A 17373-nucleotide genomic window follows, 5' to 3' on the forward strand; every position below is an offset into this window, starting at 1 on the left:
AAATCAGTTTGAAGTGTTAACACAATGGACTTATAAATATCATTTTTCTTGAAATTTTTATAAGCAAAGAGGATGTTGAGTTAATGCTTAAATGTTCTCAGTGTTCTTTTTTCCACATCAGTTTGATTGAAAAAGGCGCGACTGCGTTTTGCAGTTGACCTATATTTTTTTGGACTTAAATTTTCTTAAAAGGCTAAGAAGGTTCTATTTTTTTACTTATTTTTCTACTTTTTTATGTCATTATCTGTTTTCTCTTTAAATGCCAGAGGGCTAAGGAATAATGTAAAGCGTAAGGCCTTATTTTTATTTGCTAAACAGCAAAAAATAGACTTTTTTTTTTTCAGGAATCTCATTCACTTGCTAAGGATGCAAATTTTTGCAAGCTCAATGGGGGGATGACTTTTGGTTTTCAAATGGCACAAAGTATTTCATCACCAATAAAATCTGAGATATTTCTTTCAAAATTCTTCATAAATGTTATCCAGTGAAACACTTGTTTACTAAGTTTTAAAAAGACCTGGACATAAACTGTTCATTTTCTCATTCTTCACCAGAAACTGTGCCCCATCTTTTTTGGTATTGTTCCTTCACTCAACTATTTTGGAAAGATTTGATACTTTTTATAAGAACTCATCTATGTGAAGATTATAGATTATTTTATGAGCATATTATTTTTGGATATTTTACACAAGGGAGACTTCATGCAGAGAAAATGTATGTAGTTAATTTAATTATAATTATGGCTAAATACTTTATACACAAGTGTAAATATGCCAACAAAAAAACAGTATTTTATGTTTTTCAGAAAGAAATGGTATTGTATGTAAACAGTATAAAATCCTCCACTAACAAAAAAGCTGTCAGAACAGTTGAAACATGGTCTCTTTTGAAATTTTAACAGATTCCTTTGCCTTTATTACATTTGTTTTATTTTTGCTTAACCTGTTTTACATTGTTATTATTATGTTGTTTTTTTTAAATTTCCTAGCGAACGTCAAAATTGTATTTTGCACACAGTGTGGAGTTGTGCGTTTGGTATTTTGTATGTGCAATATTTGTTAATAAAGTTTTTTTTTTAAATCACCGTCATGCCCCTTAATTCTGGAAAGAAAACCCCGTCTGTCGAAACATTTTCCAGAAGGAGAATCTTTGGAGTCAGCCATTTTAGAGAAGCTCCAAGCACCTGCTGGATGGAGAAACTTGTTATAGGTAAGTTGAATTTACTCTAACATGTGAATTTAGGGAAGCGAGAGACGTCATATTTATCATAAATATTGATAGTTTTCACAGAGAATAGCTTTGTAATCTATTTTTTTATCATAGTTATCAAAGTTAAGGCTATGCGCGCCACTTTTTGCTCCTGCCGGCTGCCTGCAGCCCTCAACGACAGCCAGGTAGGGGGAGGTGTGCGCGGTGTGTTGTATTTTGACGCCGCAGGCAGATTCAGCGGTAACGCGGTGAGTTCCAATGATGCGCAGGGAAGAGTGGCAAGTAGTTATGCCTGGGAATTTGCTCTTGATGGGGGCAGTCGTTGCGTGTGGACACTGTTTTTCTTTCCCCCCCCCCACACAGGCGGAAAACTCTAGGAATTCAACGTCACTTAGAGAGGATTTCTGTTTGCTAAAATCTGCGTTGTAGAGACCGAATTTGAAGTATAATAAAATGTGAGGAGCTTCTGTTGACATTATTTTAGTTCTTCAATACCATTCCACCCATGACTTAGCTAGGATGGCATTATTTGATCAGCAGACGGTGTACTTCAGTGTCGCTGTTGGCTGTCAATCATTTACCGTGCTCGTCTCGTGCACAGCATGCGTTCGGATTAAATAAATCTTCGATTTCAAGCAGAGCTTGGTTTTCATTATGCAGAACTTATTTTTCTGTTAAGATTTTAATTTTGAGAGTTTAAAACGGAGAGAATAATATATCCATCATGACCTTGGGGAACAAAAGTGTATAATGTGTGTAGTAATAAGTTTTACAGTCTTAAAACGTTGGGAATCCTACTTCACAAATTTCACCTATTTTGGGATAAATGAGGGAATGCCGTATATCTGGGTGGGGTGCTTATTTACTCGCGATATGCTAGTTTAGTTTGCAGTTTCCATTTTAAAATTCGCGGGGATCTCAGTGGGCGGGTTGAATCCTGTGGGGGGAGGGGTGCGGTGGGGGGTGTAATGTAGTTGTAATTTCTTCAGTTTTTTTTTTTCTATTGCAGCTTTTGATTTCAAACCAACGCGACCCGTTTAGTTAGTACAACAATGCAAAAAAGCTGTGGAAGTGTTACTCGTTATTTTATGTAAAATGTAACATTTAACTCAGAAATCTCTGTCCTGACTACAGAGCTCATCACACACTATCAACTGCTCCTCCCTGATGGTGATGTACATGCTCTGGTCTTCAATGAGTCAGGTGGGTCCCCCTCATCATGCATTTGCCATAAAAACTGACAAAATAAGTTAATGTCAAACCATATCAAAATCTTAAACATTCCTGATGCTAGAAACCAGACAAATAAAGGATCATTCACCTGTCCTTCGCCCATAAGTGGCCGGTATAGTCTCTGGCAGCCCGGAGCCCGAAAGGGACAAACGGAAGAAAATGAATGAATCGTTCACTTTGTAAGAACAATAACTTTGAACCTATGTGTAAAAAGAAACACAAAGTATTGTTGATTGCTACATGTGTCTTTGTGTTACACATCTTTTCAAAACGAGTTAGCAGGTTTGTTACTGCAACTCTCAGGTCTTGCTCATTATTAAGCCTAGCTCTGTTCTGTTTTCAAAGTGGCAGAAGCAGAAAATCTCACAAAGGTATAACGTAGATTGGAAGCAGAATGCCCTCATCCTTCTGCCCCATGAGTGGATGCTCCCTCTCCACACCCAGCAGATTTCAGTGTTTGTGCTGTAAACCCCATCCTCTGGGTGGAGTCTGAGTGTTTCAATGAACTGATCCTCAGCAGAGCTCAAACCAGTAGCTGCTAGCTGCTGCTGCGTTAAATTGATCTGTCAGCCAGTTGTATTGAGCTCTGATGTCTGGAAATATTTGGGAAAGAAAGCTCTCAGGGAAGACATGTACAAATTGAATAATCCTTTATAAAATGGAAATAAATAAATAAAATAAAGGATCATCCACTGTAGGTAGCCAATCCATACGGGCAGCATTACAGTCTGAAGACATAATTATTGTTAACGGTTTTACCATTATTTTAAGACTTTAAAACCGTCGTTAACTATAATTACATCTTCAAATGTCAGTTAGGATTCGGTTAATGTAAGTGATGCAAGACCCGCAACATTTTTTATGTTCCGCCAAGACGTCCAAACATTATTTCTGCCTCTTTCCCTCCCAGCCTTTTGTTAACCCATGTAACGCTTCCAAGATTATGGGACTAGACGTAATAATCAGAATTCGTCTCAGGGAGCCCAAGGTATGTAAATGAAAACAAGACAGCGATGAAAGTAAAATGCAATCGATTGTATTAACAGAAAATAGACACTTAAAGAATACAAAAAAACAACAACAAAAGGAATCGGGATATGGGTCTGAGTCCTATTGAGTGGTTTCCAAAAGTCTATTGGTTGGGATGTAGTTGAGGTTTGCTGCAGGTGAGGAGTTGTTATTGAGGGTGGAAGTATCAGGATCTCAGATTTGGGTAGCTCGCCATCAAGTTGTAGATCAAAGCATACCTAACAAAAACCTGACCTAGAAAGGGTCAGAAAAAAACAAATCAAGAATTGAACAAAAACAAACCACAGTCATTTCACTGGGTATACTGAAATAGATCAGATTAATCATCATTGTAGAAAGTAAAAACAAGAGAAACAATATTCTTATCAAAAATCAAATAGCTGTTTCAAATAGAATTCAAATTGTGTACACAAGTCAAACAATTCCATATCAAGGTTCAAGGTAAGTGGATAAAAGTTTTAAATCAAAAATGTACTCTGAAGTTACAAATTAATTTTATCCCATTATTAAAGTAGAATTAAAGTAGTACAGGTGAGTATTGTAATCCAGACATTTTAACTTCACAATGTGAGCTGTACATACTTCATTTAACATTCATAACTTGAGTTGACACTCAAACATTGACATACCAGGGCTCCAGACTGCGACTAAATGGTCGCATTTTGCGACCAAAATTTGAGAGTGTGCGACTGAATTTTACATCCAGTCGCACATGTGCGACCAGTAAATTTGCTTCCCCCACCCTCCGTATTTTTTATACATTAAACATGGAAAGGGCACGTCAATGATCGATGAAATAATCAATGAGACTCGAGCGCACACACACGCAAATACACATACTCTCATACATACTCATGAAACGCGAGCACACACTCTCGTGATAGGCGGCCACTGCGTGCGAGAAGAATAGGGAAAGTCACTGTAAGTGGCTAAATGCGTGGAGGGGGAGGGGCCTAGAGATAACCGAGCGCGATTAAACATCTGTGGGAAGGAAACGGAGACAAATATAATCACAACCTGATATGTGCGTGCGTCTGAGCTATGAGTAAGCGAACTATTGATTCGTTCTCCCGACCTGCGGCTAGTGTACCAGTGCCAGAGTGTACAGCAGGGGTCTCAAACTCGCGAAGCAAACCACGGCTCTCATGCACGGCTGTAACGGCATGACTCCGCCCCCGCGGGAGATGGTCAGCTGAGGAGAATAAATGTCCCACACCTAAATGTGTGACAGCTAACAGGGCTCTAACATTAAACACGTGCGAGCAACAACACGATTTCGTCTTAAGACACATTTAAAACACGTGGGAAAATGCAACGATAGACGTGTTTGAGATGAACCAGCGCCGCGCCTGGGAACTGAAAATTTTAGGGGCACAACCAGAAAATTTAAGGGCGCATACCGTAAATCAACATGCTAACCAGATCTACTAATTTCCACTGTATTACTAATAAATACTTTAATAATAGATGCAGAAATTACAATGTGCTTTTTCAAATTCAGTGTCACATTTTATTCTGTACTCTTGAAGATGCAACAAGAAGGTAAACTGACAGCACCATCGCTGTCATGACAGTACAAATAGTAAACAAAATACCATACATTTAGAATAAAAAAAGGTTTTTAGTAACAAAGTGATTACCGTAGTAACCTCTTGGTCATTTCACAATTACAAACAATACTTAAATGTATGTAAACATTAGGGGATGGAAATTCATGTTGGTGACACCAAATAGGTGCAGCCAAGATGCACAATAAGCGTGTTTGAGATCACCCAGATGGACGCAACGCTGTTCAGATCACCTGGTGTGAGACGTATATTTTTGTTTTTGCTCCAACATCACCTGTCAATCAAAACAAAAATATCATGAGAAATGGGTGGGAGCAAAACCCCAACCAGAGCGAACGCAGCTGGAAATTTAGTACTGCACTGACTGAAAGCTGCCCTACAGACTACAAAACAATGCATTATGGGACATGTGTCCTGATGGGTTTTTGTAGTTCAGTGATCAATTAAAACAATTTCATATGCCAACTGATTAAAAAAAGGCTACATACATTACAAAACATTAAAATGATTATAAAAGATATAATATCAGAAATCACAGATCATACTAAGGGGAAGAGGCATATTAAAAGTAAATTGAATGTTAAGGACAACAACTTCCTGTTCTCCTTAAGTCTCGCTGCAGCTTCGCCTTCAAACCCCCCCCCCCCCCCCCCAACTATCCAGGCGCGGCGCTGGTTCATCTTAAACACGTCTATCGTTGCATTTTACCCACCTGTTTTAAATGTGTCTAAGACGAAATAGTGTTGTTGCTCGCACGTGTTTAATGTTAGAGCCCCGTTAGCTGTCACGCATTTAGGTGTGGGACATTTATGCTCCTCAGCTGACCATCTCCCGCGGGAGCGGAGTCATGACGTTACAGCCGTGCATGAGAGCCGTGGTTTGCTTCGCGAGTTTGAGACCCCTGCTGTAGACTCTGGCACTGGTACACTAGCTGCAGGTCGGAAGAACGAATCAATAGTTCGCTTGCTCATCAGGTTGTGATGAAATTTGTCTCCGTTTCCTTCCCACAGACGTTTACGCGCGCTCGGTTATCTCTAGGCCCCTCCCCCTCCACGCATTTAGCCACTTACAGTGACTTTCCCTATTCTTCTTACACGCATTGGCCGCCTCACAGACGGGCATCACGAGAGTGTGTGCTCGCGTCTCATGAGTATGTGTGCGTGTGTTTGCGTGCGTGTGCGCTCGCGTCTCATTGATTATTTCATTGATCATTGACGTGCCCCTTCCATGTTTAATGTATAAAAAATACGGAGGGTGGGGGAGGCAAATTTACTGGTCGCACATGTGCGACTGGATGTAAAATGCAGTCGCACACTCTCAAATTTTGGTCGCAAAATCTGGAAAGTCTGGAGCCCTGTAAATTGCATAATGAAATCTTTGTCAATGCAAAATTATTTGGTGCAGTAAAAAAGAAGCATTTATAATGGCAGAAAACGTTTTTTTTTTATAGTGTGGAATAATATAAAACCTACACATTTTGTTTGTGTTATACAGTAAACACAAGTATTTAATTATTGCATGACCTAATAATTCAAGTAATTAAAAGGGAAATTTAAATATTAGACATTATGTCAATATATTAAAAAAAGTACTTGATATATATGTTTGTCTAACCTAAAAAACTTAACGACTTAACATAGAGATCAATTATTTGAAATGAATTCAAAATGAATGTTTACATGATGCATTTTTATTCTTAACAGTTCTTCATTCTGATTATTTTTGTCCAGATAAATACAGCTGAGGCATCAACATCCCATCACTATGGCCAGCCTTCAACTCAGTGAACAGAGGTTAAGGCACTTACCTTCGGGACGATATTATTTGAACCAACGCCGGTAAAGTGGCATCCACAATATCAGGGACATACCATCTCCTCTGAAAAACGGGCATGGAGCTCTGCTGACCGGGAGAAGATGACAATGTATGAGAGCAATGGAAACAAATCCATTTTCCTGTTGTTCATAATGGATAGCTATTATTACACTTATTATTCTGATTCTATTACTATTGTAAATAGAGTTATACCATATAGAGTTATACTTCGCAGAAGCGAAGGTTCTATGTGATCTTAAGTAATAATAATAATTGATACTTTTATTTATCCCACAATTAGAGATAAGATCTAAAGCAGGGGTCGGGAACCTATGGCTCGCGAGCCATATATGGCTCTTTTGATGGTCACATGTGGCTCGCAGACAAATCTTTAATTATACTTTTTTTTCATTAGACCAGTCCTTTTCGGGCGCGATGCGATGCCAGAGGCGCGCAGTAGTAGCGGTGCTTGGAGAAAAAACTATCAGTTTACTATTATCTATTATTTCACAGAGTTTGTACCACCCGGAAACCTGTGAATTGCCGTGCCTAAAACTGCGCGCTCTCGTCTCTGAGAAAGATCGCGCAGTTGCGGGGACGGGATGTGTGAGGAAGAAAGCAGGGGGTGTGACTGAGGTGTTGTGGGGACAGGCTGCAGGTGAATCGCTCAGGGATTGTAAAAACGTATAACCCAATGCCCGTCACTCACTGCAGCGTGTGAGTGTGTGTTTGGCTCCCCGTCTGCATGTGATCAGTCTGTCTCACATCTACAGAACATTCAGACCTACGATCACGTTTAAAGTCTCAACGCCTGCATGAAGCAGAAACTCACCACGTATCAACCAGACTAGACAATCAACAAATCTGCCACGAGAAATACTCATCATTTATTAGCAACAGCATAACAATGTTATTAAAAAGGATCCACAGACTTATTGTACTTTAAAAATGTTGAAATTACATCAAATGTACACATTCACTTGTATATTTAGTTTTAAAAAAATTGTCGCGGTCTGAGTTTAACTTGGCTATTGGGCAGCGTTAAAAGTTCTGGGGTTCATTGAAGGCATCAAGCAGAGATCTGATTGGCTCTCAGTTCTGTCGCTCAGCCTGTTGTTAGGTAATTTGGTCCAATGGGGTTCAGCTATGGGCCGAATAAGGGAAATGGGAGGGCTGGAGCGGGGGCAGGTGAATATAAAGTTGGGAGAAGCGCTCTCGTCTCGGCAGGAGAGATTCAGGAGTTGATGAATTAGTTGTACGGCGTTTGTTGTGGTCTACAGTAACCAGAATAAAGAACTTAGTAAGAGGTTAAGTCTCCGTGCATCAGTGTGGGAAAGAGACACAACATCATTGTATGGCTCTTTCGAAATTACATTAAAAAACATGTGGCGTTTATGGCTCTCTCGGCCAAAAAGGTTCCCGACCCCTGATCTAAAGCCTGAGCCCGAGTCAGAACTAGGTCAGATCGGGCACTAAAATGAAGACATTATGTTCGGGTCGGGCCGAGCTTCTCTCTCGCTGACTTTTTAAATAAATATATGTTTATAAAAATGTATACTAAAACGATGTGTGGATACTAAACAAATTAATACTTGTTATAAATTAATAATTTGGTTAAAACAGAGAAGGCGCTGTAAGGTAATTGCTATTTTATTAACTACTACTGAACAGGAAGCGCGGTGCGCAGACGCAGAGCCTGGGCACGCATTGCCCACGTGAATGTAATCTTCCCCCCGCAAGTCCGCATCTATTTTGTTTAGGTATCCCCGATATGGAGCAGCAAGAAGTCAAAGATAAACTAAAGACAGGGGAACTGAAAAGGCAAACACGCACCGCCGGAAGTGTGGAAAAGCTTCAAATTGATAGTGGAAAATGATACAGAAACTTGTGTTGGCTTCGCTGAATGTAGTCAATGTGGCGCTTTGCTTTCATATGAGAGCAAAAAGAGTGGCACCTCGACGCTGAGCAGGCATTTAAACAGCTGTAATGGCAAAAGTGATGTACGTCAAACATCTATATTATCATTTGTCCCAAGGACCGCCCCTCTTCGCGCTAAGCAGGCCATCAAAGACAAGTGCGTGGACTTTTGCTGTCAGGACCTTAGACCATTTTCCGTAGTCTCTGGCGAAGGTTTTAAAAGTCTAGCCCAAGACTTGATCAATGTTGGGTCAACTTTTGGGCGCATACCTGTCGACTCGGTCCTCCCCCATTACACCTAAGTGTCAAAGGCGTGCGGCAAGAAGGCTGAGGAAGAAAGGAGCTTGTTAATTGAGCGGGTAAAGAACGCTCTGGCAGGTGGCTGTGACGTCGCCATGAGTACTGATATGTGGACGGATGATTACAGAAAGATGAGTTATATTGCAATAACTTGTCACTTTACTGAAACAGACTTCAGCTTGGTTGGAAGAACACTTACCACCTCTGTATTTCCAGCAGAAGATGCCAAAACGGGGAAGAATATAAGAAGAGAACTGGTCCGGCTTCTGGTAAATAGATTTGGTTTGGAACCTTCATCTTTATCCAGAATAGTGTGGGTTACAGATCAGGGCAGGAACATTGTGAAGGCTTTGGAGCCTTACAAGCGCCTCTCGTGCCTTGATCATGTGATCAACACCGTACTTCGGCATGGCCTGGACAAGGACGCACTGTCTGCAGACGCCCCAGACATCGGAGAAACAATTAGTGCAGCCAAGAGTGTTGTCCGTTTCATCAAGCAATCTGGTTTGGCAGCACAACAATAAAAAAACAGTGCTTCAGATGGTTGAAACCAGATTCAGCACCGTTTACTTGACACTCAAGTCTGTGCGAGAGATGTATGAGTTGTGTGACAGCCTGAAACCTTTGAATCCCCGTCCGTGCAGCTGCTCCCGTTTCGTGTCACACACGGCTGTGTGTGAGAACGAAAGGGGATGGGTGGTGTGGGCTCTGTCTGCCAGGTGAAACGGGGCAGGCGGAAAGCTGCCTGTTGCCCAACACCAGGATCATCATGTGCCTTTAGGTTCCTCAGCTCATGCTAATAATGTCATGCTTTATGAAGTTTTGTAGACATTTTGATGACATGTCTTTATTTTCCATAAATGGATTCTCTGTCTGCCTGTGGTTTAGTTGGTGTCAGACAGACAGAAAGACAGCTGGTATTGCAGGAAAACAGCTGCACTTTATGAGATCATAAATAAACTATCCATAATTTAGAATTTAATATTATTTCTTGATTGAATTATTTTTCTCAGCATCAAATAGTTCCGTTGGTCAAAATGTTTCTAGTTTAAATAAGGACTGACAGATTTTTTTTTTTATTTCATGCACTTTAGGCTTCTTTTCTGTTTTAAACTAGATCAGGGTTTCTGTGGCTAAATAAATGTAATATTTGTTGAAAGTGGATTTATACTGCTTTCTTATTTTGTTAATGTTAAAAGATACAATTTTAGCTATACACAGTTTTTATACTTATCCAATATATATTGTTACCGGGCAAGTGTGTGTGTGTGTGTGGGGGGGGGGGGGGGGGGGGGGTGTTAAGGTGGACGCGAAACATTTTCTTTTTCCTACGGGGGTCTGGCAAAAAATAATTTAGAAGCACTGGTCTAATCTAAAAAATATATCAAATCTTTATTTGAAAAAAAGGTTTGTAAAATACAAAAAGTTACGTATAAAAAAGAAAATAAAGTTGTTTCGAAAACATTACTTTATGACACGCAACCAATGTACATGTTTTTTTTACGTAAATCCAACTTTGTTTTTCTTTCAGTGCTATAGCCCTCGAGTATTCGTGCAGAAAGAAATCGGGGAGAAGCTGCAGTCAGAAAGTTCTGAACGATTCTCACGGACACGCTGACCCAACTACATCGGGAGCTCACCATCATGAAGGCGCTGTGTTGGATGTATGTCCGGTTGGAGGCCAGGGACTTTATCCTGTCACCCTTCTTCTTCGCTGTGGTGACAATCCCCTCTGTTACTGTTCCCTCAAAACCTGGAGGGTTGCCAAAGGCCAGGACACTCTCACCTGGCCACACAGCTAAAGAGCTCCCAAGCGTCACTGAGGTGGGCAGCTTTGTCAAAGGTGTAAATAGAAAGAATCACTAAAAAATATCTGCTCCTTCAGTCCAGAACTGCAGAAGGACATAAAAAAACAATATGGTTCTAAAAAATAAAATGACCTGGACCCATTTAGTTAAACCAGTGAGTTAGTAGAACCAAGTCATCTTCATCGTACAGATGACAGTTTGGATTGACCTTCACTGCTCACACATACAGGAAGTGACACGGCTGCACCTGTTTCCTTTATGTTTCTTAATGACCAATCACAGTGTCATACTCTGAATGTCAGATGAACATCACTCACCAAATTTATTAACGGACCCCCTGAGAATCCTTGCTGAAAGAAAAACAGGAGAAGCTGCAGTCAGAAAGTTCTGAACGATTCTCACGGACACACTGACCAACTACAACGGGAGTTTACCATCATGGATGCACTGTGTTGGATGTACATCCGGTTTCCCAGGCCTTTAAGGTTCCTGCCGCTCCTCTTGGTCGTGCTTACTATTCCGGTCAGCACTGTTCCATTGAAAATGGGAGGGCTCCCTAAGCTAATAATGCCCTCCCCTGCCCGGACAGCTAAGGAGCTTCCCACTGTCATAGTGGGAAGCTTTGTCTGTGGGAGGGCGATGAAGACAACGCAGATTTGAGCAGATCCTTGACACCACCTACCACATCAGAGTGGATCTCTGCCTAACATCTACAGCTCCCTCTCCCTCAGTAAAGCCCAGAACATCACCAGAGACGGCTTCCACCCTGGACATTGCCTCTACTGCCCTCTTGGTGGCGATACAGATTATTTTCAAACAAGAACAAATAGACTAAGACAGCTTTCTTACCCCAGAGCGGTCTCAGCCCATTGAAGAATGTCTTCAGACGAGGCAGCAATTGAGATGCCAGCTTTATATTGTGCATCCCAAAAACTTCCCTGTCCTGCGGAGCCATACGGCAGAAAAAGGACTATTAGGCAATAAGATGACAGTCTCTGTGGGCTTTACGTGCACACATCCGTGTGTCGTTAATCCCTGCTATCAGTGTGCATTAGAACGTGGCCATCAATCCATGAACATGGGCCGTTCACTATGCCCAAAATTCATTGTCATCAGGTACGATGTGTGCCAATTGTGGTGGGTACCGCTGACAGTTTGTGATGTTTTACAGTTTCGATGCATTTTTTTTTTTTAGTTATGTCAATTCCAAATGAAGGCCCTCTGTTAAGGCTGCTGCTGCTGGTTAGAAAAGGGAGGGAAAAGTTTGAGTTATTAACCTGATAACTCCTAAAGCACATTGGTCCACTTCCATGCAGCCAATGTTCGCTACATCAAATCCATACATGAAGAACTCAATTTTTCTGCAGCAAAAAGTGTTCAAACTGAGCCTGTTGTCTCTTTTGAAAACCTTTTAATAAATATGTTGTGTAAAACCTGCTCATGTTTTAGAAAAAAATGTCTTGATACATTCTATTTGTGTATTTGTATGACTTTTATTTGACATAATTATAGTCATAAACTGCTTTCTCTGCCCTCGTGTTTTTCCTCCTCCATCATGTCAATATTGTAAAGGAGAACTTGTTCTAGATAACATACCTGGTTAAAATAAATGTTTTTTCACAGTTTTTAAAATAGACAAGTGAATTACAAGCCATTTGACATCACAGGACTTGACTTCAAGAGAAACCAAACTGAAGAACTGAACAAAAGAGCCAGATTTTATCCTTTTACTAATTTTCTTAACTTAGTTTAACCTTTTTTAACCTTTTATATAGCTGTTAGATGCTCAACAGCGTAAAGGGTAAATAAAAAATAAAATGCAAGTAAATACTTACATAGATGAATCACTAACTAATGTAAGAGTTCATAGAGGATTTGTATCAAATGTGGGCAGCTGCTTACGCAGCTCTGTGACATAGAATCCGATATTTTTTGTTTGTTATTCTGGAGGCAAATAGGAGCCATCAGTAAATTTCTGGTTGGTAATGTGGCTTATCTGAATTATCTGGCAGATACTGGTTCACAGCATTGACTGTACATAGAGTTCTATATATTTATAACTATATTCTTTATGAGTTATATAGAGTTCTCTATAGTCAATAGTTCAAATTCAACCCACTCACCAACCTATGATGGTTACATTTCCGGGATCCTCACGCCGCGTTTAAAGCCCAGACGTAAGAATCATAAATTGACCCTTTTGTAAGTCTGATCTTTCTGGAAAATTATTTCTTAAGAGTAAATTTGTACAATTGCAGATTTATTGTGAAAAACTGGTTTATACAATCAGATATAAAACACATACCAGTAATACCAGCGTTTAAAAATACCACTGCCCAAATGAATGCATTTTTTACGTTTTTCTATTTGAACCTTTAATGCACCACAATCCTTTCCGAAATGTTTAGTTTATAATATGGTTTTGTCACGTTTTCTGTAACATTTAGAAAATTGTACTTCATGGTTCAGACACATGAAGTTAGAAAACGTTTTGGGGAAATTTTTTCGTAAATGTTAAACGTGTCACCTCAACCAAAGGCCGGATTTCCACAAAAAGTTGTCAAAATGTTATTAAAAAAAAATTAAAATAATGTCCTATTTTTCTGTACAGAAGAGTTTGGACTTCTTTTGCTTTTGACAATTGCCTACAAAATCAAATTCTTTGTGTTCTTCCAGCTGTAGTGGATTAACTTGAATTGAAAATCTAAAAAAGTCAAACACGAAATTTTATTATGACTTCAATGCTTTTTGATCTTTTTTCTCCCATCCAATCACAGCAACTAGATGCTGTTGTGCAGCAAAAAATAAGAATATGTGCTGAAAGAGCTATTCTCATAATAACCCCCTCTGATTAAACTTTTTACCACCAGTTGCCCAGTTATCCAACATGTTAGACAACTGCTCAACTAAAACCACTAAAACGAAACAATAAAAACTACAAACCTATTACTTATTTCTATCAGTAGCATTTTTCTTCAAAGCCAAAGACCCATTTCCTACATTTTGCAGCACATGCACATGTTTTGGATGAGATTATTCTTCTTGCGTTACAGACGTTTTTCTTAAAACAAGTTTTTTTTCCTTTCTTAAGATTCAGTCTTTGCAGTGATGTAACACTTTCAACATTGTCGTTTTGATGCCATAGGTTTAGACAGCTTAAAAATATTTTTAAAATTGTGATTTGAAATGCATTTCAAACAGAATAAAACTTATAATCAGTTTATTTTTGATGTGTAAAGGCTGACCACACAAAAACAGTCTAAAGTAACAATATAAGTGAGTAAGACTCTTGGTTTTCCATTAGAAAAGCTAAAACATAGGATGCAGTGAGTAGATGTTTTTCATGAAGTTAGTAAATGTAATTGAGGAAATGTCACAAGTTAATACCTAACTTTGGGAACAAGGACCAAATATGTGTGACATTTAAAGTAACAACAGGTTACTGAGGAAAGCCAAGTGTAATCTTATAAACACAGATCATATCGATTTTCTTGATTCAGTGAAAGTAAAAGTCTAATGGTTACATACAGAAATATTCTGTAATATTCCCACATTTATCTACTAGATTAGCCTGATTTTAAAATAAACTGAAAACATTTGAATCCTCTTTTAATAAGTGACACCACTGCAAAATTCCTGGAATATTTTTGTTTTATTTGTTGTTCACAGTTTGTCTTTTCTTTCATATGTCCATGTTTTTATTATATTCACACAGATTTTGTGAAAAGTGTTGGTTCAACAATGGTTACAGTAAAACTCTCAACAAATAAAGAATAACCAACAGCCTTTTTATGTATGTTCTGCTTCTTTCATTTGTTCTCATGGTGAGACTGAGAAAGATGATGCCCCAAAACAACAACAAACAACAAAAAGAGAGATAGAAAAAAATTAAGTGCAACTGTTTCCTTACACTGAAATGAAATTAGATCAGAAATGCTCCAAACAGCAAACTTTTGTTTTTATTTATTCAAGAAAAACAAACTTTGAAACCAAAAATGTGTTTTTTTAATCCAAAAAAACTAAACTAAAGAAGGCTGACTCTTTTTGTTTCTGCAAAACAAAAGAAAGAAAAAATTTGGAACGAGAGCCGAGTCGTGCATTAATAGTTATTGCCAGCAGGGGGCAGACGTGGTCTAAATTCTTTTGAGTAGAACTTTTGCCAATAATAAATAGAAATGTTTCACTGATATTTTTATTGGTTTCAAATCCTCAAATGTACAACATAAGATTTTTTGTCAATTGCATTGTGTTCATTTCATCATATAAATGCAATCAACATTTTTCTATCATATAAAATTTGCAAATGAAAAAAAAAATCATTTGAACCCTTCAATTTTAAAAATTAAAATAATTTTTTCAGACTTTTTTTTCTCTCTATTCACTGTGCAAAAGATGGTCTTGAATTATTGCAGAGGATTCCAATTTATGCTATCTATGATTAAAAATCCCCAAAAGGGATTTTTTTTTGTCTCTGGAAACTTTTGAGTTTGATTGACTTTAACATGTTAGTGCTAGTCTTTATGATACCTAACTATAGTAATTTCCTGAAAATAATTCTAGTAGGTTTAGGGGATGTCATCTGGACTTGGTTTTTTAAAGTTATAAGACGTTTCACCTCTTATCCAAGAGGCTTTGTCAATTCTGAATTAGCTGGTCTAAGACCTGGTATATATATATATATGAAAATAAAATGTTTTTCAAGAAAAACTTATATTAATCCTAATAGACGGTTGATCTCTGTCAACTCCATCTGTGCTGTGAAATAAAATACTAGACAGCAAACACCGTAAACTATAGTCCCAGCATTCCGCTGAAAACTAAAGTAACTATTTGCTAGGGGAAAAGAAAACACTTTGCCAGAATAACATTTGCGTAAAGCTGCTATCAAGATTAGAATTTTGATAGAGAAATGAAGGAAGGAATTATCTCGTCTGGTTTTCTTGGAAGGCACAGACCGCCAAACCACAGAGCTGGGAATTCCTCTGAAAAGGCAGTCAGGTTCAAACTTTGGCTTTGTCACTTCCAGACTTCTCACCTGATTTATTGTTTATCCCTCAAAAGGCAATTGTGAATCCAAACAGCGTTTATGTAAATCTAGCGTATTCCCCTTTACCCTAACTTATACCACATTTTAGAAACAACTATTTTATTACTCTTGTGAGATACAAGTAGTTTGATAAACTCATGAACAGAGTTTAATTAGAAAAAGATCAGAATTGTCCCAGGAAACAGAAAGAATCTTTGGAAATGTACTGCACTCTTGGGTTTTGTAACACAATAGATGTGTTTAAAAACAGAAAATACTTTAAAATGAACAAAACTACACTGATCACTGAGGTTTTTCAAATAGGTTGAAAGTCAGTCACAGCAACAGAGGTTAAAATACAATTTCACATACTGAAAAATGGAAGCCGTACCATACTGAAGGTGCAAAAAAACATGGAAACTTCTTTTGGAGTGCACTGTTCACAGGATTGGTTTGAATACATTTATACTTTATCCAACAGTTGAAAAATAGAAAAGAAAAAAGAATGTGAATAAAATGTTTTTAATATTTAGTTTTTTATCCCCACAAACTGCTAAAGATTTTTTTTCTGTCAAACTAAGCTCTGACCAAATACACGGGAGAAAAAACACACTAAATAAAAAATGCAAAACTTTCTAAAAAATGTTTTCTACTTTGTGTGAGTGAGTGAGTGTGTGTGTGTGGGGGGGTAGTTTAAACTCTAATTTTAGGAGTTCCTTCCACTTTCATTTAAGGTCTTTTTTCTCATCGACTCAAAGTAAAACTGAGATTGCATTAATTTTTTTTCTATAATTTCAGTTGTTCCATCTAAATGTAAATGACTTAATTTGATGTGCTTATAGCAAATATTGTCTGTAATATTTCATAATTGATATAGTAGATAGTTGCAGTGGACAGAGGAGCCCGTGGCAAAGTTATACTGACCCAACAAAAGAAAATGGAAACTGCAGAGTCCATTAGTGCCTTCAGAGGGAATCAGAAATGGTTTTCAAAATCCAGAAGTGAATCTGCCCCGGATGCAGAAGTGGTCTCCCACAAACAAAGACATGAAAACAGAAAAGCAGCAATACAACTTAAAGCTACAAATTAAATCAAACTGTATTTAAAAAGCACTTTTCCTATAAAAGCCCAACACAAAGACAGAGAATTGTCTGTTATTTCAAAACTTGAAACGGGCTAAAGGAAAAATGTGCAAATCAGGATAACTTGAGCATTTTAGTATCTTTTCATTTTTTTTTAAACAACTGTGGTCGAGAAATCTCACAAAATACAAAACATAACTCGCACAACAGATTTTCTTTTTTTTTTACATTTCTCTTTACAAAAAAAAGACAAAATGATTAAATGTCACATCAGGACTTAAAGAAATCAGAGCTTGAATTTAGATCAAGGATTTATTTTCAAGAACTAATCTCTTCTTAAAATTTATATTTGTATTTAAATTTTTAAATACAAATTCAAATGTGTA

General features: G+C 38.2%; 1 protein-coding gene across 8 annotated transcripts in view; it reads left to right on the top strand.

Moving 5' to 3' along the window:
* The first annotated feature begins 976 nt into the window (after positions 1–976).
* The window catches only part of LOC105357979 (uncharacterized), a 65008-nt gene continuing 48611 nt past the window's right edge, over positions 977–17373 (top strand). Inside the window, exons 1-4 of one of the 8 annotated variants that reach the window (XR_002874327.2) lie at positions 1071–1209; positions 2344–2412; positions 6770–6963; positions 10603–12403. Coding sequence is in view for 3 of the 8 variants with exons in the window: in XM_078955831.1 (XP_078811957.1) it covers positions 1089–1209; positions 2344–2412 (190 nt within the window). In the remaining 5 variants the exon portion in view is untranslated. Of the gene's footprint in view, positions 1210–2343; positions 2413–6769; positions 6964–8291; positions 9341–10602; positions 12404–17373 lie in introns of those variants that run through there. The other 7 variants (XR_013659357.1, XR_013659355.1, XR_013659356.1 and 4 more) reach the window with 7 other exon arrangements.

Source organism: Oryzias latipes, chromosome 12 (genome assembly GCF_053564925.1).
Source record: "Oryzias latipes strain Hd-rR chromosome 12, Olatipes_Hd-rR_3.1".
Lineage (NCBI taxonomy): Eukaryota > Metazoa > Chordata > Actinopteri > Beloniformes > Adrianichthyidae > Oryzias > Oryzias latipes.